General features: G+C 48.7%; 1 protein-coding gene across 1 annotated transcript in view; it reads right to left on the bottom strand.

The window, feature by feature from the left end:
• MMS22L (MMS22 like, DNA repair protein) overlaps window positions 1-23,755 on the bottom strand; it is a 534,885-nt gene that overhangs the window by 346,888 nt on the left and 164,242 nt on the right. The window contains exon 9 of the mRNA XM_085611124.1: window positions 18,787-18,966. Coding sequence (XP_085467250.1) covers window positions 18,787-18,966 — 180 coding nt within the window. The remainder of the gene's footprint in view (window positions 1-18,786; window positions 18,967-23,755) is intronic.

Genomic DNA, 23,755 nt, shown 5'->3' with positions numbered 1-23,755 from the left:
GCAGACGACGTCTTATTCTACATAACAGATCCTTGGATTTCGGCCCTGCGTATCTTACAGATTCTCAGAGTCTTCAGCCAAACCACCGGACTCCATACTAACCCCTCCAAATCGGTGCTCTTCCCTGTATGCGGACAACAGGGTAGAGGCACATGGGCATCTCAGCTAAAACATGTTGTAGACGGTTTCCAATACTTAGGTGTATATATGTCTCCCTGCCCCAAGACTTCGTGGACACGCAATATTAACCCACTCCTTGCCGACCTCCGTGAGGAAACTTCCATGTGGTCATCTCTACCTCTCTCGCTATATGGGTGTTCGTTAATTTTTAAAATGGTTTCTCTCCCCAGAGTGCTCTATTGACTTCAAGATTTCCCATATCATATACCTTGGTCACGGATTGCGTAAATAAACGCTATATATAACAAATTCCTATGGGGTGGGGGAGCAGTTAGAGTGGCGCTGCAGACCTGTGTGCAATCTACATACTGCAACAGAATTGCCGCAGCGGACGTGTACTCGTACTATGTGGCTTCTCACCTGGTCATTAATGATTGGTGTTGTAACTCACCTACAGACCCGGTGTTTGCCCTAGAACACACTGCTATGGAAGGGATTCCGCTCCTTCGATTATTATATAGCGTACAGAATCTCGATTTTCTTCCCAACGTCAGCAGAACGACAATTCGGCTGTGGCGGTATACGGTCCAGCGAATGGGATGGCACAGGCGTTTGACTCAGACCACGCCCCTGTGGCATGGTACCTACTTACGCCAGGTGACAACATTGAAGGGGTTCAGTCAGTAGAATCAGATTGGCATCCCCACACTAAGGGACACTAAGGGACGTCATGCGGGGCACCACTCTAAAATCCTCCCTGCACCTACATGAAGATTGTCATCTTCATAAAACCCAGTTCTACAAGTAACTCCAACTACGCCATGCTCTTACCCCATTGCTTCAAAGATTAGATGACCTCCCTGAATTTCACCCATTAGAGGGCCGCCTCCCTATGGGTGATTTGGGCACACACAAAATTCAGTAGATATATCAGACACTGACAACGCACTCCACCACAACTCTTCATAAGACTAGGAAGGCATGTCAAAATCATATCCCAGAATTAACCGATGACGATTGGGTGGAGGCTATAGCTAGTCCTAGGGGTGCGGCGGTGTACTCCAGATACCGTCTCACTCAATTTAAATATGTCCACCACGTCTATTATAGACGCCTTCGCCTTTGGAGGATGGGAGTCATCGCATCCCCTCAATGCTTACGCTGTGACAGGGAGGAGGGGTCATTTTTCTACACTGAGTGGAGCTGCGCTGCAATACAGTCTTTCTGGAGTCTCGACCTGCCTCAAGGAGGTGTTGTCTTGGGACATTCCACTTGACCCTACACTGTTCCTCCTCCACAGTACAGATGAGCTAGGAGGGAATCGCTACAAGCAACACCTACTCTTCCTTGCTCTCACAATTGCCAAACGCGATATCGCTCAGTTATGGAAAGGAACTTCCCCACCGACAAAAGGGAAATGGAGAAAGAGACTAGACAACTGCATGGGTGCAGAAATAGCAGTCTTCCATGCACGGGGTTGTCCTCAAAAGCCCAGAAAAATCTGGTCTCGATGGGCTACATACAAGGGCATAGACCTTCCTCCTCTTCCTTCGCAAACCCCCTAAACAACAGCTTCCACAGGATGTTAGAGGCCATACTATATGACATAGTGTTTTGTCTTTAGAGATGTATTTGTTTCTACAAATGCTCTCCAGTATGGGTGGGGTGGGAATGTCTGCGTAAAGTTTTGGTTTTTATGTTCTATATACCAAATGTACCCAATGATATTTCCATACTTGGTAATTTGTCATTATCCTGTCTCAAAATGGTTTATGTTGGGCGATTGCCCATGTGGTACTGTCAAAATTCAATAAAATATGTTTAAAAAAAAAAATGTAACAGTTTGCAGCCCCATGAGCTCATTGGAGGCCCACAACTTTAATGAGGTGTGGTATGCCCTATGGGTAAATGTTTGAGGGAGTACTGGCTACAGTTACATCTGTAAAGGAAATGAAATATAGAATGGATTTGAAGACAGCTACAAGTCTAGAGTGAACTTTATAACATTAAAGCATAAGTGGCTGAGATAGAGAAACATCAGACATATGATTCTCATCGTGTTGAAGGTGCTCTTCGAGTGAAAGTTCTGAAATTGTGGTCACACCCAGGTTCTAAACTTAATTTGAAGTTCCTAAATAAGCTCACATTTCCTTAGGTCAGGCTATTGCTGGGTCAAAGTTTTCCCATAATCCATACTCCACTTGTTGAAAAGAAGAAGAGTGTTAGTTGAGCCTTGAGGAGCACCTACATTTTGTGTGAAAGGTGATGATACTAATGGAGGTAGTGATATGATTTGTGTTTTTTCATTTAGAGATCAGGGTATCCATTTTAGTGCTGTACCCTGTATTGCACAAGAATATACTGTGGGAAGTTGGCCTGATATGTAGTGCTCACTATTCTAGTGATCACTGTGTATCATTCCAAACGACCCTTATTGATGATTGGTTGCAAGTCAACCTTATAGACCAGCTATCCTAGTAGCGTGGATACGAGCAGTCTTAGGCTAAACTCTAGAGGGCGTGTTAAGCCAGCTGTTTACCATCACATATACCCCTTGAACACCAAGTGAAAGGACTCCACACAAGTTGTTATGAAAATAAAAGGATATTTATTTATAACAAGACTACCCTGGCTCTTTATGAGTCAGGGAGCTAAGCACACTACAAAACTCTTAGGAAAATACTTCGGTTGCACAATTTACACAAATGCCCGAGGGGCACGAGAAACCATCTACACTAACAGTGAAATGCGAATGGTTAGAGTCTGGAGGTACTGATTCCGGAGTGTTCCGATCAGTGGGACTAAACGAAAAAGGAACTGGACACTTGTAGAGCGAACCTGCGATGGAGCACCGAGATGCTCGAGTTACCTAGCCCGGAGGCTGCGGCTGCGTGAAGTTCGGCAAGATGTCGGGAGTCCTCATGTAGTCTCAGGAGCCTGAAAGAAGAAGTTGCTGGCAGGCGACCAGTGACGATGTTCAGAGCGATCCAAGCCTGGATCGGTGATGAAGGAAACCTGAAAGCAGAGGGGACTCAGTTCTCAACCGCTAGCCAGCGATCGTGTGGGTACCAGGGGGGTACCGGCTGAAGTCACCTCGACCAGGTGAGTGGGTGACGTCGGACTCGGCTGTTCCTCGGACCAGGAGGCGCGGCGGCGACCAGGATGGAGGGCGAGCTGTCCCACGAAGGTGTCTGCTGTCGATGATGCTGGGCCCAGGAAGGGGCAGCGGATCTTGGCAGTGGCAACCCAAGCGGGGGAGTCAAGATGGCGTCGGGAGTGGACCAGGAGGGTCCGTGGTACTCCTCTGTTGAAGGGGAGCAAGAGCCAGTCTGGAGCAACCAGACCGGTGATGCAAATAATCTTGGAGCGTCATGAAGAGGGCCACAAGCCGGTCGACAAGTGGTCGGACAACGCTGGGAACAGCAAGAAGCGGAAGGGCCCCCACGCAGATCTCGTGGATGCTGGGGAGACAGACTTCGATGCTGGAGCTGCTCAGGGTTTAGGGCTTCTCAAACCCTAGGTGCACTCACTCGAGGGTCCCTCGGTGGGCGTGCTAGATAAGCGTCGTGCAGGTTCTGAAGATAGCCGGTCCCGCAGGTCTCGTCACACCTACGACTCTCAGCTGGGCTGATGAGGTAGGTAAAAGGTCAGAGATGGCAGGAACTCGGGTCTCGTCGAGCTGGGCAGTCTTGATCCGTAGGAGACGTACAGCAAACCGCAAGCGCTTAGGTGGTGCCTGCTGGTGCAGGGTGGCTACTCCTTAGCCACAAGGGAGAGTCTTCAGAAATAGTCAAGAGTTCCTTTCGTGGAAAGTGGTTCGTGATTCGGAGTTATCCGATTATCTGATTATCCAATTTGGGAAGGGGACTCGCTCCTACCTTTATTCTAAGAAAAGGGGCTGGCCCGTGACTAGGTTCTACCTATGGGTGGAGCCAGGAGGGGGGTGGTTACACCCCTACCCTTTGTCCGGCTTCGCGCCAGCTCAGGGGCTGGTGTGCCCCCGAAACTGGTTTGAGCCGGGCTATGCACAGTGAGCACCGGGGTGCCACTTGCAATCACCTTCCTTTCAGCCCTGCCTACCTGGGATACACAAACTCTGTCTGGGATGGTGCTAACACCGCCCTCGACAGGAAACCCTTTGTCCAAGCTCCCCTTGCTGGAAGGTCCCCCAGCAGCAGGAGGTCAGACTTGTGTCTGGTGGCAGCATCCATTTTGTGATGCTGAGGCTTGAGTCAACTTTAACCGGGGTTCAAGGTTACTTCCATGTCGTGTCCCTCTAAAAGGGGGGAATGCTAACCCCCGTCGCCAGGACTGGCGAGGGGTTCGTATTCCCATTCGTATGACACCTTACTCGACATGTGTAGGTGATGTGATGCCAAAGTTAGCAAATAACCGCAAGGATTATAATGCATTAAAAGTAGTTGGCCCGCGTCACCATGGAACGGCTATTAGGACTTGGTTCCGCAAGCCGTCGACGGGCTCAGCTCGCGCCAGAGCACCGTCCCACATGATTCCCTGCACTCTGCCTTCAGGATTGATAAGGCCTGCTATAGGAGTGACTGATAGGAATCCATGTGTCCATTTTAGGGTTTAGGTGTAGGAATACTACACCTACAGCAACGGGTGATTACACCACGTGGCCCCAGCTGTCGTGCAGCCAGTTGTGTCAGATTTGGGCGGCCGTTCCAGGGGTGGCATAATACATGCTTCAGCCCCTGGTAGGCCCTGGGTACACCGATGCCCTGGATACCTGTGGTATGCTGAGACAGGGACTGACAAGGCGGCCCAGTTCCAATTAGTGGATGCACCTAATGTACATGTGTGTTAATTTCGAGAGAGAACAGCTAGGCTGTGGGTCTGATTGGCAGGCCCACAGCCGGAGAAAGTCGTAAACCAATGAAGCAAAAGCAAAAAATCTGGGTGATCATAGGATTGCAGACCCTACTCTCCTACATGACCCCCCCCCAAACTTTGGGACAATAAGCTAACCTTGACCAGGTGAGTCTTCTTGCTCTAAGTGGAAATACCTGGAGAGCCCATCTGCATTGCCATGATCAGTGCCAGGTCTATGCTCCACTGTGAAGTCCATCCCCTGTAGGGAAATGGACCACCTAAGTAGTTTGGGGTTTTCACCCTTCATTTGATTTAGCCACAAGAGGGGCTTATGGTCGGTCTGAATCTTGAAGTGAGTGCCAAACAAGTATGGCCTCAACTTCTTCAGGGCCCAAACCACAGCAAAGGCCTCCCTCTCAATAGCTGACCAATTCTTCTCTCTGGGGGTCAGCCTCCTGCTAATAAAAGCTATGGGCTGGTCATGACCATCAAAATTCAGTTGCGATAGAACAGCTCCCACACCCAGCTCCGAAGCGTCTGTTTGGACAATGAATGGTTTGGAGTAGTCTGGACTCTTTAGGATAGGTGCTGTGCACATGGCCTGCTTTAGGTCATCGAATGCCTTCTGACAGCTTGCTGTCCACTGAACTTTTTTTAGCATCTTTTTACTTGTCAGGTCGTTTAGCGGGGTCACAATGGATCCATAATTTCTGACAAATTTCCGGTAATAACCAGTCAGGCCCAAGAAAGCTCGAACCTGAGTCTGGGTGGTTGGAGGAGCCCAGTCCTGGATGGCCTGTATTTTGCTCTCCAGTGGTTGAACCTGGCCTCCACCTACAAGGTGGCCCAGGTATACAACCTGTGTCTGCCCTATCTGGCACTTGGTGGCCTTGATAGTGAGGCCTGCCTTCTGCAGGGCCTCTAACACTTTCCTCAGGTGGACCAGGTGATCCTCCCAGGTGGAGCTAAAGACAGCGATATCGTCCAGATACGCCGCACAGAAGTCGTCCAACCCAGTGAGAACTCAATTCACCAGCCTTTGGAAGGTGGCAGGTGCATTTTTCAAACCAAAGGGCATTACCACGAACTGATAATGCCCACCCGGGGTAGAAAATGCTGTTTTGGGCTTGGCCTCCTCAGCTAACCTGATTTGCCAATACCCAGCTGTCAGGTCAAACGTACTTAAGTAGTTGGCCGAGGCCAACCGGTCGATAAGTTCGTCTGCTCTTGGTATCGGGTGGGCGTCAGTCTTAGTGACCGCATTGAGACCTCTGTAGTCCACGCAAAACCTCATCTCTTTCTTACCGCCCTGGGTGTGAGGTTTCGGCACGAGCACTACGGGACTAGCCCAGGGGCTGTCCGAGGGTTCAATGACTCCCAGCTCCAACATTTTCTGCACCTCTGTCTTGATGCAGTCTCTGACATGATCAGGTTGCCGATAGATTTTACTCTTTACGGGCAGACTGTCCCCAGTGTCGACCTCATGGGTACACCACTTGGTCTGACTGGGTGTCAGAGAGAACATATGTCGAAAGGATTGAAGAACCTGTTTACAATCCTCTTGTTGATGTCCAGAGAGGCTGCCACAAAAGACAACACCATCTACTGATCCATCGTCAGGGTTCTGAGAGAGCAGGTCTGGGAGAGGGTCACTCTCCTCCTCCTGTCCCTCATCTGTGGCCATGAGCAAGCCCATGCCCTCCCTGTCGACATATGCCTTGAGCCTGTTTACATGGAGCACCCTGTGGGGGCTCCGGGGAGTTCCCAGGTCTACCAAGTAGGTGACCTCTCCCTTTTGCTCAATGATCGTGTGGGGCCCAGACCATTTGTCTTTGAGGGCTACTGGGGCCACTGGCTCCAGCACCCACACCTTCTGTCCAGGCTGGTACACAGTCAGGACAGCCTTTTGGTCGTGCCAAGCTTTCTGTAATTCTTGGCTCGCCTCCAGGTTTTTAGACGCCTTTTCCATGTACTCCGCCATCCGCGAGCGGAGACCGAGCACATAGTCCACAATGTTTGATGCCGGCTTTCTGAGAGGTCTCTCCCATCCTTCCTTTACCAAACAAAGGGGTCCCCTTACAGGATGTCCGAACAGAAGCTCAAAAGGGCTGTAGCCAACCCCCTTCTGCGGGACCTCTCTGTAGGCGAACAAGAGGCAGGGTATCAGGACATCCCATCTCCGCCGAAGCTTTTCAGGTAGTCCGTGAATCATCCCTTTTAGGGTCCTGTTGAATCTCTCAACAAGCCCATTGCATTGTGGGTGATAGGGTGTGGTGAACTTGTAGTTGACACCACATTCCTTCCACATAGCAGTCAGATATCCCGACATGAAGTTTGCACCTCTGTCTGAGACGACCTCCTTAGGGAAGCCCACTCTGGAGAACACTCCAAGTAGGGCCCGTGCCACCACAGGTGCTGTAGTGGTCCTAAGGGGAATAGCTTCGGGATACCTGGTGGCGTGGTCCACCACCACCAGTATAAACTTGTGCCCCGATGCTGTCTGGGGTTCCATTGGTCCGACAATGTCGATCCCCACTCGTTCAAAGGGTACCCCCACCACTGGTAGTGGTATGAGGGGGGCCTTTGTCGTGCCACCTGACTTACCACTGGCTTGGCAAGTGACACAGGAGCGGCAAAACTCCTTCGTATCTTCGGACATGTGGGGCCAGTGAAAGTGTGGAACAATTCTGTCCCAAGTCTTATTCTGGCCTAAGTGACCTGCAAGGGGAATCTCGTGGGCCAAGGTGAGAAGGAAACCTCTCAGAGACAAGGGGATGACCAGCCTCCTGGTCGCACCAGGTTTGGGGTCTCTTGCCTCGGAGTACAGGAGTCCATCGTCCCAGTACACTTTGTGGGTACCTGTGGCGTTCCCTGCAGCCTCAGCAGCGGCCTGCTGTCTGAGGGGTTCAAGTGAGGGGCAGTCTAACTGTGCCTTCCCCAGGTCTTCCCTGGAGGGTCCCCCTGAGCCCAGAAACTCAACCTGACCAGGTTCAAGCTCTTGCGGCTCAGTTTCCCTCAGTTCTTTAAGGTCAGCCTCCTCGGAGACTTGATCCACGACCTGGGGCAAGGGGGAAGGCGAAGCCTTACCCTTACTGCTCCTTGTCTTGGAAGGTGTCTGGTCCGTTCTTCCAGGATCCAGCACCTGTTCAGTGGGGCATCTTTTGGCCTGTGACCTGGTCACAGCCAGGACATGTGCTGGCAAGCCTAACATCTCCATGTGAGTCCTCTGCTCCACTTCTGACCATTGTGACGTTTCCAAATCATTGCCCAACAGACATTCTACGGGGAGGTCTGAACTAACCACAACCTTTTTCGGGCCACTTACCCCTCCCCAGGAGAAATCAACAACTGCCATACTGTGATTGGTAGTGACGTTGCTGGCATTGGTCACTAGGTAACTGGTACCTAGCATGATCTGTCCAGGGTCCACGAAGTTAGGCGTCACCATGGTGACACTGGCACACGTGTCCCTGTAGGCCTGAGCCACTTTTCCATTTATCAAAGGTGTCTGTCTGTATTTGCCCAAAGTATTGGGACTGGCATCAGGGGACATATCCATATCCCCTGTACAGACAAGGACGGCCTGAGTGAGCGTGCAGATAAAGTCGTCACTCCCCTCGGTTCCCAAGGTTAACCCAACTAATGCCTTGGGAGGCGCACTACCACTGCTGACTGTACTAGGGGGCGCAGGTGCCTTAGGGGCTGCAGTGGCAGGAGTTTGCCCTCCTTTCTTGGTGCACTCACTAAACCAGTGAGTCTTACTTTTACAGTATTGGCACCACCTTTTTGACTGGCCTTCTTGAGTCTTCTTCTTCTGTGAAGCCTGACCCCCACCCTCTTTGGTTTGTTGGGGACCTGTCGAAGACTTCTGGTCATTTTGTTCGTTCTTGTTACCCTTTTGGTCTGCTTTCTTCTGACCACCCTGGTTCTGATTCTGGTTATGCTTGACCCTTGTTCTGACCCATCTGTCTGCCTTCTTTCCCAATTCTTGGGGAGAGGTCAGATCCGAGTCGACAAGGTGCTGATGCAACAATTGGTTCTGACAGTTGTTTAAAATCTGTTCTCGCATGATAAGATTGTACAATCCTGTGTAATCAGTAACCTTGCTACCCAGCAACCAGCCTTCCAAAGCCTTAGTGGCACAATCGACAAAGTCAGCCCAATCCTGAGACTGAATTTTCTGGGTGTCCCGGAACAGCACCCGGTACTGTTCCGTGGTTAAGCCGAACCCATCAATCAGTGTGTTCTTCAGGACTTGGTAGTTGTTAGCATCCTCAGCTCTTGTAGTGAGGAGCTTGTCCCTTCCTTTACCTTCAAAGGAAAGCCACAGTATAGCTGCCCACTGACTTGGGGGGACGCACTGGACAGTGCAGGCCCTCTCCAAGGCAGTTATCCACTTGTGGATGTCGTCCCCTTGTTTAAAGGGGGGCACTATTTTACTCAGGTGTCTAGTGTCTATACCCCTGTCTTTCTCTCTATTGAGAATGCTGCCACCAGTGGGGTCTAACCCACTTAATTTCTGCTCTCGGGCCAAGGCAAGTCTTTCTTTGGCGAGGGCAAGTTCTTCCCGCTCGATCCTCAGATTGACCTCCCGCATCTTCGCTTCATGCTCCCTCCTCTGAGGGGAAGTCATTCCTCTCTGAGAAGGTGCCTGAGAGACATGTGTATGAACCGATCTGCCAGAGCCTCTGGAGAGAGACCTAGCTCGTCCGTTCCCAAGGTTAAGCCTGCTTGAGCGTGGGCCCGGGGCTCCCCCAGTTCCATTCTCATGCCTGCTTAAGTTGGTCCTTGTAAGCCTGCCGACTACCACTGGACCTTTGTCTGCCTCGTCTCCCGATAACTCGTCCTCGTCCTCCTCCTCTGTGTGGAGGTCGAGGTCTGGGTCACCGAGGGTTCCCTCTAAGGGAGGCATGTTCCCATCTGCACTGGGGGGACCTGGGTTAGAGGACCTCCTAGCATCGTACGCCTCTAAGAGACCTATCAGTATTGCGATGGTAGGGTTAGAACCCTGGTTTAGCTTCCTGGAGGCACACAGTTGTCTCATCTCCTTGAAGCTAAGAGTTGCATATCGTGACACGACCTGTTGAGGGTCACTGACCACTAAGGGAGTCCCTGCAGACTCTCCGTGGACCGACATGCTTTTCTAGTGAGGTGTAAGTGTTGCACCTACCTACACTATGGGTTTACCTACTGATCCCTTGCTAAGAGTTGTAGTCAGGGTGTGCTAAGCCCTGTTACACTACAACAGCCGGTTCAGTAGAACTCGGAGTATTCTAAGTTAAGTTATATGTACCTGGGTACTTATGTGATCTTTCACTGCGATATTCTTAGGATACGTGTGTGGTAAAACAACAGCAAGCTCAAATCCCACCCGCTGCTCACCAATGTGAGAAGTTGGCCTGATATGTAGTGCTCACTATTCTAGTGATCACTGTGTATCATTCCAAACGACCCTTATTGATGATTGGTTGCAAGTCAACCTTATAGACCAGCTATCCTAGTAGCGTGGATACGAGCAGTCTTAGGCTAAACTCTAGAGGGCGTGTTAAGCCAGCTGTTTACCATCACATATACCCCTTGAACACCAAGTGAAAGGACTCCACACAAGTTGTTATGAAAATAAAAGGATATTTATTTAAAACAAGACTACCCTGGCTCTTTATGAGTCAGGGAGCTAAGCACACTACAAAACTCTTAGGAAAATACTTCGGTTGCACAATTTACACAAATGCCCGAGGGGCACGAGAAACCATCTACACTAACAGTGAAATGCGAATGGTTAGAGTCTGGAGGTACTGATTCCGGAGTGTTCCGATCAGTGGGACTAAACGAAAAAGGAACTGGACACTTGTAGAGCGAACCTGCGATGGAGCACCGAGATGCTCGAGTTACCTAGCCCGGAGGCTGCGGCTGCGTGAAGTTCGGCAAGATGTCGGGAGTCCTCGTGTAGTCTCAGGAGCCTGAAAGAAGAAGTTGCTGGCAGGCGACCAGTGACGATGTTCAGAGCGATCCAAGCCTGGATCGGTGATGAAGGAAACCTGAAAGCAGAGGGGACTCAGTTCTCAACCGCTAGCCAGCGATCGTGTGGGTACCAGGGGGGTACCGGCTGAAGTCACCTCGACCAGGTGAGTGGGTGACGTCGGACTCGGCTGTTCCTCGGACCAGGAGGCGCGGCGGCGACCAGGATGGAGGGCGAGCTGTCCCACGAAGGTGTCTGCTGTCGATGATGCTGGGCCCAGGAAGGGGCAGCGGATCTTGGCAGTGGCAACCCAAGCGGGGGAGTCAAGATGGCGTCGGGAGTGGACCAGGAGGGTCCGTGGTACTCCTCTGTTGAAGGGGAGCAAGAGCCAGTCTGGAGCAACCAGACCGGTGATGCAAATAATCTTGGAGCGTCGTGAAGAGGGCCACAAGCCGGTCGACAAGTGGTCGGACAACGCTGGGAACAGCAAGAAGCGGAAGGGCCCCCACGCAGATCTCGTGGATGCTGGGGAGACAGACTTCGATGCTGGAGCTGCTCAGGGTTTAGGGCTTCTCAAACCCTAGGTGCACTCACTCGAGGGTCCCTCGGTGGGCGTGCTAGATAAGCGTCGTGCAGGTTCTGAAGATAGCCGGTCCCGCAGGTCTCGTCACACCTACGACTCTCAGCTGGGCTGATGAGGTAGGTAAAAGGTCGTAGATGGCAGGGAACTCGGGTCTCGTCGAGCTGGGCAGTCTTGATCCGTAGGAGACGTACAGCAAACCGCAAGCGCTTAGGTGGTGCCTGCTGGTGCAGGGTGGCTACTCCTTAGCCACAAGGGAGAGTCTTCAGAAATAGTCAAGAGTTCCTTTCGTGGAAAGTGGTTCGTGATTCGGAGTTATCCGATTATCTGATTATCCAATTTGGGAAGGGGACTCGCTCCTACCTTTATTCTAAGAAAAGGGGCTGGCCCGTGACTAGGTTCTACCTATGGGTGGAGCCAGGAGGGGGGTGGTTACACCCCTATCCTTTGTCCGGCTTCGCGCCAGCTCAGGGGCTGGTGTGCCCCCGAAACTGGTTTGAGCCGGGCTATGCACAGTGAGCACCGGGGTGCCACTTGCAATCACCTTCCTTTCAGCCCTGCCTACCTGGGATACACAAACCCTGTCTGGGATGGTGCTAACACCGCCCTCGACAGGAAACCCTTTGTCCAAGCTCCCCTTGCTGGAAGGTCCCCCAGCAGCAGGAGGTCAGACTTGTGTCTGGTGGCAGCATCCATTTTGTGATGCTGAGGCTTGAGTCAACTTTAACCGGGGTTCAAGGTTACTTCCATGTCGTGTCCCTCTAAAAGGGGGGAATGCTAACCCCGTCGCCAGGACTGGCGAGGGGTTCGTATTCCCATTCGTATGACACCTTACTCGACATGTGTAGGTGATGTGATGCCAAAGTTAGCAAATAACCGCAAGGATTATAATGCATTAAAAGTAGTTGGCCCGCGTCACCATGGAACGGCTATTAGGACTTGGTTCCGCAAGCCGTCGACGGGCTCAGCTCGCGCCAGAGCACCGTCCCACATGATTCCCTGCACTCTGCCTTCAGGATTGATAAGGCCTGCTATAGGAGTGACTGATAGGAATCCATGTGTCCATTTTAGGGTTTAGGTGTAGGAATACTACACCTACAGCAACGGGTGATTACACCACGTGGCCCCAGCTGTCGTGCAGCCAGTTGTGTCAGATTTGGGCGGCCATTCCAGGGGTGGCATAATACATGCTTCAGCCCCTGGTAGGCCCTGGGTACACCGATGCCCTGGATACCTGTGGTATGCTGAGACAGGGACTGACAAGGCGGCCCAGTTCCAATTAGTGGATGCACCTAATGTACATGTGTGTTAATTTCGAGAGAGAACAGCTAGGCTGTGGGTCTGATTGGCAGGCCCACAGCCGGAGAAAGTCGTAAACCAATGAAGCAAAAGCAAAAAATCTGGGTGATCATAGGATTGCAGACCCTACTCTCCTACATATACCATTAATAAATAGTGGTTAACGCTATCAAAGGCTGCTGGAAGGTCCAAAATATTAGTGCAGGGGGTCCCATTGAATTAGTTGTCTTGCAGTCATCTCAAATAACAATCACTATTGATTCTGAGCCTTTTGCAGGTTATTCTCACTGAAATTTGGATGAACACAGGGTTTTTTTCCTCTGTGCTTTGCAAGAAGTGGTCCATTAGATATAGATCTGTAAGCTACTGTGTCATTTATGTCCAATTCCTGCTTCTTCAAAGTAGTTTGATACAGGCTGTTTCAGTTCAGATTCACAAAGGTTAAGTTTACCCTTCTGAGTACGTTTACAATTCTGGGTAAGTTTACACTTTGTAGTAAGTTGACTACTTTTGGTATACAAATAGAGTTAACTTACAACAAAAGTGTAAGCTACATGTCTCCACCCCCAGAGTAATGCAATTGGTTTACTCCTGAGTGGGTGTATGACATCCCTCTCTAAACCCCTCCCTTGCCCTTCCTATACCCCTCTTACAGCTCCCTAATTAAATACCCTTTAGTATTTAGTCTGCCTCTGTTTCCACCCACTCCTTTGTGTCCCTCCCACATTTACTACTAAAATCTATACTTAAATCTGAGGAGACTTTGCAGTCGGGGAGTAGAAATCCACTCACAAGTATAGGCAAAACCTTCCTTTGTTGTAGGTTTTGTATTTCTGCAAAACATACCAAAGAGTACAGTTTGAGAATCAGGCCCATTCTTTTTAATTTGTGCGGCTGCAGTCAAGATTTGATCTGACTGATAGAAAATCAGGTTAAGTGGCTCTTTTCTTTATGACGTTTGACTCAAAATCTTTGGCCTTTTTTTGCCAATTGATTTGCAATTCAGCTGCCCAATTTATAGGAGTGACCAGCACTGCCTAAACTGAAAACTGAAGGGACTGTTGGGGAGGGGAGCGGCATGGGTGGGTGGGTATCAATTTTAGTTTTTGTACTGTAATGATTTTAAATAATCGAACGGTCAACATAAATCTATCAATCACTGCCTAAACCTGGTTGTTAAAATTCAGAAATAGTTTCTGATAGTTCATTGGTCAAGTTGGAAACATCGGCAAAGCTTTAGGAGCAGTAAAATTTCTTGCCTTTTTGTAGATTTTGTATTGTCTTTGTATTTTGTTTTTTCAGGCTAGTAATTTGTTTTTCTCCACTGTTGGTTAAGTATTTCTATGTACCTTTTTTGAGCTTACATCTAATTGAGCCAACCTATTTTCTGGAGTGGCTACCTTTGTCTTTGAGGCTTTAGAAGGAGCTACAGTATCAAAGGCGTCATTGAGTCATTGGTTGGATTAGTCAACAGACATTAGCGTGTCAGTGGATGTGAAATGTTCCTTGAAGGTATTGATGTTGAAGGTCTTGCATAGTCTGTTAAGGGAGAGGTTATTTGGTGGTGGTGGTGTTCTTGTGGGCACATTTAAGTTGAGGTGAGTGTGACAGCGGTCACTCCAAGTGATGGGCAGTACTTCCTTAACTGAGATGAGATCCTTTGAAGTGAATGTGCATCAAAGGTATAGCTAGAGACCTGTTCTGGCCAAGTTAGTAAAAACTAAGAACTTTGAGGTTACTGAGTAATACGAACAGAAATTGACGTCTTCAAGGACATGTAGATTAGGGTGGGTAATGGTGATGTCTGATACAGAGTCTAGAAGGGCATCCATAAATATTATGCTTTGGGGGTGCAGTAGATCAGAAGAAATGCAGCAGTGAGTTGGCAGCGGTGAATATCAATAAAATAAGGATTAGGAGCATGGTGTTGATCAATCTTTGATCACAGAAGTTGATAGAGAGAAATTGTACACCACAGCTAGACGTCTGCATTATCTACTGTTAAGGTTGTTACTGTAACTTGTTAGGTATCCCTTTGCTTTTCTCAACTTTGCTGGAGGTTCGGCCTAAAAAGGCCACTTATGTGGATTGCATTCCTCCTGAAGGCTCATGCATCGATTAATATGCATGACAACTGGCTTGCTGGGCGACTCTAAGGTCATTTGGTCCCTGCTACCTTAGATCTTGCTGGTAGCTGGTCTTGGTGGTTTGTCAGCTGGTGTTGTAGGATGGAAATCTGTTGGACCTATGTCCTAGGAGTAGCTTGGCTCAAGTTAACAGGCATTCATCTCAACAGGGCGTCTCGTGCTTGCATCCTACTCAGTCCGCAATCTAACGCAACACCACTCAAAAAGGACACTACACGGATTAATGTAACGATTATCAGTATTCTTCACCTCTTTTTAGACAACTTGGGTATTCAATGTCACACTTCAGACTGAAACATTCCATTATATTTCCAGATGAACATTCCCCTTCATTTTGGGATAAAACATGACATTACAATTCAAGATAAGCTTTTCATCACATTTTTAGATTAAACACTCCATTACATTTCAGAATAACATTTCCAGGCATTTACTCGAACAACAACGGACCTGGAATACTACTTCTAGCTCAGCACATATCTAAACACTCTATGTGGGTTCCACATGGCACCTGGACTCTGTAGGGACTACTAACTCCTTGCAGACTGCGCTCTGTAAAGCACTCCCCGATCCCACAATTCAGGGTAACCCTTAGTCTAATGAGGGTTCATCTGATAGCTGGCTGCCCTGGGTATCCTGTCTCCTGGCCCCTAGACTGTCAGTACCATCTGCTCCTGGCATAACAAATTATCGGGACACCGGAAGTACTGCTGGCGGTCAATGGGCTACTTCCATCCAGGTAGCTGTTAGGGTGTTTGACCTCTGGGACTACTCCACCCCCGTCACGCTATAACTCAAGGTGCTTTCTGATGCTGGAGCTCAGCCTACCACCTCCCACAACAGACGTGAGTCTCCCTTTTTAATTCATCCTGGTCATGTGCATGGTTGCTCTATGCCTCTGGTAAATACATCAGGTTCCAATAAGCTTCCCCCTCTCAGGCCTTGACAGAGCAGTCCCCAGGCAGTTCTCTCCCCCTTCTCCCGCGCTGCAATACCCCGCTTACTGACTTGATGGTGTCCTCCTCCTGGGGCTTGCGATGCTGCGAGGCGCGTTCCCTCGCACTTAACACGGAGCTGGAGGGGTTTCAACGAGGAAGTCCTCACACGAGTGAAGGAAATGAAGTAACTCACACCCTCGGGGCCACCTCCCCCAAGGGATTCCCTCGCATAGGCGCTCCCCTTTACTGACGGAAACCTCCTTCCTTTGATGACGGAGGCCCCGCCACCTCCTGAGGCTGAATCTCTACCTCACCGGACTCCTGCCGGGAAGGCTCCGTTGTCGGCAGTCTCACGGCTTCCGCTGCCCCAAACCCGGAACAGTGCGTCCTGCGTGGGCGCGGTCTCCGCCTTCGTCCAGCAGCCAGGGGGCGGCGCTCCGGCCCCTCTCAGGTGACTCGTGCAGCGGCCTCGCTGCCTCGCAACCCGCACTTCCTGATTGTGGGTTTCTTTCGTCAGGCAGTCGCGTCGCCCTCTCGCCCGCCACACACCTGGGGCCAACCTTCCTTTACAGGCCTCTCGAGGACAGCGGACTCCGGCCCTAGATCACCAGGTAACCTCTCAACCTTTGGAACGGGTGGCGGCCAGGGTTTGAAAGCGGATCTCGTGGAGGGAGGGGGGTTGTAGTAACGGGTGCCAGTTTCTCACGGGAACCGTTCCTGAGGCTGACTGGACTCTCAGGGCTCGGGGACATGCATCCCTATGGCTAAGAAGGTGACTACCCCAGGCCAGTCCGGATATTCCGGGCAACAACAGAGTCGGAAGTCGTTAGCCCCTGGCACTGGCTCTCTCCCAGATCTAAGAGGTCAGGGGTTCACCCTTCTTGGAGACCTCTTCAGGTACAAGGACCTCATAAGTCACGGGTGGCACTCAGGGACCGGTCACAGGGTGAGGGGTGATGTTACTAGGTTTAGGACTCTGAGCAGACCCTGGGACCTGTCTGTTCCCCTCCAAGTACAACCACCTCCTCACACAGGCGCCTTACTCCTGAACCTTCCGCAGTCCCCACCAATCTTAAAATGGCTGCCCTCCTGCCACCTCTATTTATCACCTTGGGCCTGACTTGCCAGAAGGGCCCAGAAGGTTCCGGAACCTCTCATGGCAGTCATGGCCCAGGTGCTGAGGTGACAGTTGGAGCCACCATTTTGCGAATCTCCCCTATTTACCTCAGTGGAGCACCTTGCGCCTCTCCCTCAGGAAGTGAGGGTGAAGCGCCCAGAGCCTCTACATCAGAACCCCAAAAAGTTTGGTAGACAGAAAAAATGAGAAGGGGAAAAGGGACAAAAATAATAAAAATGAGGAGGAAACTGCCAAAGGGCTGACAGGTCTAACAAAATAGATGCCCATGCTTTGACTTGTTATGTGCCCAGTGATATGAAGACCCCTTTGGCAGTGTGATGGAGCATTACTCTGGTAATTTTACCGAGTGCTCTTGGGTATCCGTAAGACTGTCCTCCGAGACTGCTCTCTTGGAGGCCATTCCTATAATGTTTGATTTTCTAATCTCTGGACTCCCTATGCTATTCTATCATTCTCATTTGAAATGTTGCCTGGGCCATGGAATTCTGGTGATTGTCATATCACTTATCACCCGAAAATGTGATTTAGTCGGTACACTCATAGGAGATTTTCTTCAGGAACGTCAGGTACAAGAAGTAAAAATGTAACTGGGCTAGATTTGGAAGAAGACTAGGTATTGAAATTGTAAGGAGAGTTTTAATTAGAGTAGAAATTGAAGCATGAATTCCAACCACTATTAAGGATTTATTGTGGGTGGGAGTGAAGGAGGATGTGAAGCGTAGTGTGGAATAGTTTGATGTTGTTAGAGATTTGGGTCTTGGGTGCATGTTAGTGAATGGTTTGATGCAAATACAGCATGCAATGGATGCAAAGAAGAAGGTATGAATAGTGATAGGTGAGCAGGGGATGGAGGGGACAGTAGAGGGAGTATGAGCCAGTAAGTTAGTGCTAGAATAGTAAAGAGAAGGGTGAATTTGTTTGACAGTTGAGACAATGGTGTTGGTGGTGGATAAGGAAAAGTCATAGGGAGGTAATATCAGGGAGGTAGCTGGGTTTGACAGCTAGAAAGAAAGTGGTAACTAGATTAACACTGTTCCTCTTCTGAATGACTGTAAGAGTACAAACAGTCCTTGGGAAATAAAACGAGATATCGCCTGGGGTGCTTAGTCTAGTGACTAAGTCCTGCTATGTAAACATTGTCGAAAGGCAAAATGTTAAGCCAAAAAAAGCACTTCCAAGGACTCCTTATTAGGGCCAGGAAAAATAAAGGAATTTTCCGGGCATAACTGATAAGCACTGTAAAATCCAGAGAGAACAAAAGAGAGCACAAACAAGGGCAAATATTGAGAAAAAAAGAGTAACTAGAATGGAATACAGACACCAACTGACATCTGCATCCTGGAATCTGCACATGACAAGTTTTCGACATGATCTTAAAAGTGTACATGCTAAAACGTCTTTCATACCCAATCCCCCAGAAAATTAATCTCCAGATCAAAGTGAATACGCTCCAAAGGCTTACAACTAAATGAGGCATAGTACAGGGTATAAGCACTGCACATTTGGAAGTGTAATTGTGTTGCCTATTTTAATCTACCTTACACATTCAGTAACATTATTTTAACAGCACACCATAACAGCTAATAAGTACAACCAACAGTCCATGTCACATGGTTGCTTCATTTCACATATTTAAATACATTAACAGCTAAACTAATTGTTTAAATATGATGTTTGACTTTCTATTGTGGACCCCAATTATGCAAGTCATTACATTGTGAGGTTAATAATTATTATGTTTTTGACTTAATAAGGTAAACATCCAAACATACCTTCTCTTCAGGAGTACCATTCCGGTCAAATTGGTATAATAGTGCCAAGTGAGTAACAATCCACCAGCTAAAACTCAAAGGATCCTTGCACTGGACAGTCTCACACAGACGAGGGCCAAGCGCAGAGCTATCTCCAGGGAACAGTTGCGTCAATAATCGATTCAACCAGTTCCAAAACGACTGAGAATAAAAAACAAGATATTCAAATCATTTTAAGTGTTTTGGACTAAGATTCCAGCACATTTCAACTACAGCCTGAGGATCAAAAAACACACTATTTCACACCGAGTATTTCTATATCTTTTTCTGTCCGATAAAATGCAAATTTGCAGTTTTATTTACAGGTACTTACGTTTTGTGGTTAACATGCTTCTAAGATATTACACTCTCTTATTGAAAAGGGAAGAGTGGGCCAGGAAGGGAAATAGAAGCATTTGACCATGACAATATAATATTGGTTAGTGGAAAAAGCAGGATTGTTATAACAAGTTTGCAACCGGTGGCCAGAAGTATCATTCATGTGACAGGCATCTGCATTTAGACCACTTCTTGATCCTATAAAGGGTAAACCTTCACAAAAGCTACCATATTTGGCACGGGTATCATCAACGAATGGAGTCAAACAACAGATCAGTGCAGTATTTATGTGTTTTTCTAACGGTGTGTACATGCAAAGTTACGCATATTTGCAGCTCCTGCAGCAGACCTTGCCAGAAGTGGTTGATCGGGTATGCATGATGTGGCTACTGGTAGTATCTCAAGTATTTCTCAAGCCCCTACTGACCTACCACATGTATCAGAAAACAGTCCATGTAAAGGGACAACCATTGCAAACCGAATTAAATAGATACTTTGTACAGAGTAGTAGAACAAATTATAAATACCCAACTGATGTTATTTATCCAATCCAATCATCTACTAGACCTCAGAGAGAATTTGGTTTTAGGGCTGAACACAGAGACCGCACTGATCAAAACCACCGATGAGTTAAGAACTGCCCTGTATGAAGGAGGTACAGCAGCCCTCATTCTTCTTGACTCATTGGCAGCCTTCCATACAGTACATCACTCCACTCTGATCCTTAGCTTCAAACTTCTTGGCATTAAGAACAAAGTTCTTGCTCTGCTACACTCCTTTCTGATGGGCACAGAACATTCAGTGATGTTGGACCACATCAAGTTCAAACCATTCGGTCTTCTTTGTGAGATCCCGCAGGGGTATACTCTCAGCCATTTACTTTCAACATATGGGTCACTGAATTAGCATCTCTGATCAGGTCCTTTTGCTTCTCATCCACATCCTACGCTGACGACACTCAAATTGTCCTGACTGCCTCCAACAATGTTAACTACACTAACCTCCAACTTCACAACTGCATGAGAGCTATAGGTAATTGGATGGGCAAACATTGTCTCAAATTGAACTCGGACAAAACCCAGGTCACTCTTTTTGGTAATAATCCACAATTCTGGAACCTTACTCGCTGGCCAACAGAACTAGGAGAACTCCCATCCTCAGTCCTAAAAGCAAAAAACCCGGGAGTCCAAATCGATGACAAGCTACATTTTAGTAAACACATCAACTCAGTCATTTCCTCATGCTTCAACACTCTCAGAATCATCAGGTAAATCCACTCGCTCATTCCCCCCAACTGGAGGAAAACAGTAATCACCATGTTAATCCTCACCAAACTTGATTATTGCAATGGAGTATACCTAAATCTACAAAAGCAACACCTGAATAAACTGCAAAGTGTTCAGAATGCGGCTGCTAAACTCCTATTAGATCTTCCAAATTTTCAGTCCGTATCCCAGGCCATTAAGGGACTTCACTGGCTATCAAAAGGCAATCAAGGTAAATTTAAAGCACTCCGTCTTACCAACAAAGCTCTCCACAACTCTGATATCAATCATCTCAAACAATCCTTAGTATGGTATTAAACCAGTATGGACTTGCGAGCTCAAGGCTCTCTGAAGGTTACCCACCCAAGATTCAAACCCCTCAAATGCAAGGGGGGGGGTTGCTTTGCCTCAGATGCCTCCAAACTCTGGAATATCTTATCTTTAAACATCAGAGCTGCTCCCTCTTCGTTAACCTTTAGAAAACTGCTAAAAACCTGGCTTTTTAACATCTAGTATTCCTCTCGCACCGTGTTTGCTATGCTGAATCAGCGCCAAGACACCCCTGGGTATACGTGTGCTTTAGGATTATTAGTAGAGCATGTATATGTTTTATATGGGTATCATAAACGATTATACCATTTAAGTTATGAATTATATTATCAATATACTTCAGGTATGATGAGGATTGTATGTAGCATGACACAGGTTAGAGATGAGTAGAAGGTGTTTATGGACTACTTTGATAAAGCAGCTCGGAATAGTGCCCAGGTGGGATGACTTGAGGTCTGTTCTCTATATATTTAAACAATAATTGAAGTAAATCCCATGCATCAACTTTTTCTTCCATTACAGCTTTCCAGCACGGCACGCACACAAGTTATTCTTTTGATCTTGGTAATATTTTGTAAATTATACTTTGACCTATCTGTAGTTTGGGGTGCAGATATTTAGGTAGGCCCGCAAACGGAATATAAAGGTGATCTAGTATTGTGCCAAATACTGCAAGGGATATTATAATCAAACTGTTTTCAGATAAGAATCTATAGAAGTATTTTCAGGGAGCTGTGATAGAATTTATACTATACTGATATATCATTGATGGGCTATGTTGGGAATTGCTTTTAGCTGGTGCTTGGAAGCTTCCAGGAAATCTTGAAGTAGAACACAAATTCTGATGTGGTTGCTCCACTAAGTAATGTTCAGCTCGGGGTTGTGGCGTGGTAGGATTAACAAGTCGTGAGGCAGGTCTGCTTAGATAGGGTTTTATTGAACGGAAGACACGCTTGTGCCGACTTGTTAGTCTTTCCGTGGCAAACTCGGCGGGATCCGTTTTGCTGGCTGCTTTTCGCCTTCTCTGAGGGGTTTCCGTTTCGTCTTCCTGCTTTCAGGGACCAATCTCTGGGCTCCGTCCGGATCCGTCAAGCGAGGAACGGTTTACGGGAGAAAAAGGAAAACAAAAGTGTCAGGATGTTGTCCGGTGTATTTCACCGACAAGAGGGACCGGGAGTGAAGGAGACACCACACTCTGTGCACGTTGTGAAGCAAACGGGTGAACAACGGGATACGAAGGTCAAGTGCTCGGGTGGGGAACCAGTGTGGCGTGAGGGTTAAAATCAGGGATTGCAGGGTTCACGGCTTAGACGGTCGGATGACCCCTCCTCCCAACCCACCCTGAGAACTTCTCGTACCTGTGCCAGCCACGCTCCTCCGGGAGCGTGGCTCGGCGATGCGTGGGGACGTTGGCCTCCCGGCTTCTCCTCAGCGGCTGATGGTCTTGTTCCTCGCTCTCCTTCGTCCTCGTCGGCTGTTTCACGATGCACCCGAAATGCTCCGGCTCCCGACTCTACTTCCTTCGCTCCGGTGGTGACACACACAGTCTTCCAGGAGTCCCCTGTTCTTATTGGTGGAAATGCACTGACGTCGGCCGGAGGCGGAGTCTCATCAAAGCGAAAGCCCCAGTTAAAGGAACCGTCTCCAGGTTCTGTCTCCATGGGTGTCAATAAAGTTGTGGATTGTGGCCAGTCATCCTGCTGTGAGGAAACAAGAGGGAGAGGTGGAGGCACTGCAGACCACCATTCGGCATCGGGTTCACGCAGCGAGCCCGCCCCGTCACATACCTCCCCCCCTGGATTCTCCCTATCGGGGAGAGGGAACACCCTGGACAGGTAATCTGCATTCCCGTTGTCCTTACCCTTTCTATGGCACACCTCGAAGGAAAAGGGTTGCAGGGACAAGAACCAGCGGAGCACCCTGGGGTTCTGGGCCTTGATGCGATACATCCACTGCAAAGGGGCATGGGCCGTGTACAGGATGAATGGTTTACCCTCTAGGTAATAGCGTAACTTATCAATGGCCCACATAATGGCGAGGCACTCCCTCTCGATTGTGGGGTACTTGCACTCCCGGGGAAACAATTTCCTGCTGATGTATAGGACGGGCTGTTCTAGTCCATCCACCCCCATCTGGGATAACACCGCCCCTAGACCAGAGTTGGAAGCGTCGGTGGACAAAAGAAAGCTTTTACTGATATCCGGGGAAATGAGTACGGAGCTTGTGGTGATGATTTTTTTTAGGTTCTGAAAAGCATCTAACATTTCTGGTGAGGGATGAAGAAGTTGTCGTTGTCGTGCTTCTTTTCGGAGGACGTCCGTCAGCGGGGTCGCTAGGTCCGAAAACTGCGGGACGAAACATTGGTAGTAACCAATTAGGCCTAAGAACGCCCGCAGTTCTCTTTTGCTGGAAGGAAAGGGCGTTTCTGCTATGGCCTTTACTTTTTCTTCTTGAGGGGCGATTACTCCATCTCCCAGCACATAACCGAGATATTTTACCCATTGATAAGCGGCTCGGGACTTCTTGGAATTGATGTGCAGTCCGGCCTGGTCTAGTGTTTTTAGAATGATCTTTAGGTGTTGTAAGTGCTCTGTCCAAGTCCTGCTGAAAACGACTATGTCATCCAGGTACGCTGAACCAAAGGAGGGGTATGCCCGAAGGATGGTATTCATAAGTCTTTAGAATGTGGCAGGTGCCCCGTGGTGTCCGAAAGGAAGGACGGTGACTTCGAACAACCCGTCTTCAGTAGCAAACGCAGTCTTCTTTCGGTCCTCTTCTCGGAGGGGCACCTGCCAGTACCCCTTAGTTAAGTCAAATGTTGTGATGTATTTGGAGTCACCTAGTTTCTCGATAAGCTCGTCAACCCTGGGGATTGGGTAGGCATCAAAGGTCGATATCTCGTTTAAGGCACGGAAATCCATACAGAAGCGGGTTGTTCCTTCCGGCTTTGGAACCATCACGATTGGTGAGGACCAGTCGCTGTTAGATGGACTGATGACCCCAAGCCTGAGCATTTC

This window comes from Triturus cristatus, chromosome 6, assembly GCF_964204655.1.
Source record: "Triturus cristatus chromosome 6, aTriCri1.1, whole genome shotgun sequence".
Classification (NCBI taxonomy): domain Eukaryota; kingdom Metazoa; phylum Chordata; class Amphibia; order Caudata; family Salamandridae; genus Triturus; species Triturus cristatus.
Note: the sequence above shows the minus strand (reverse complement) of the source record. Positions and strands in the feature narration are given on the sequence as shown.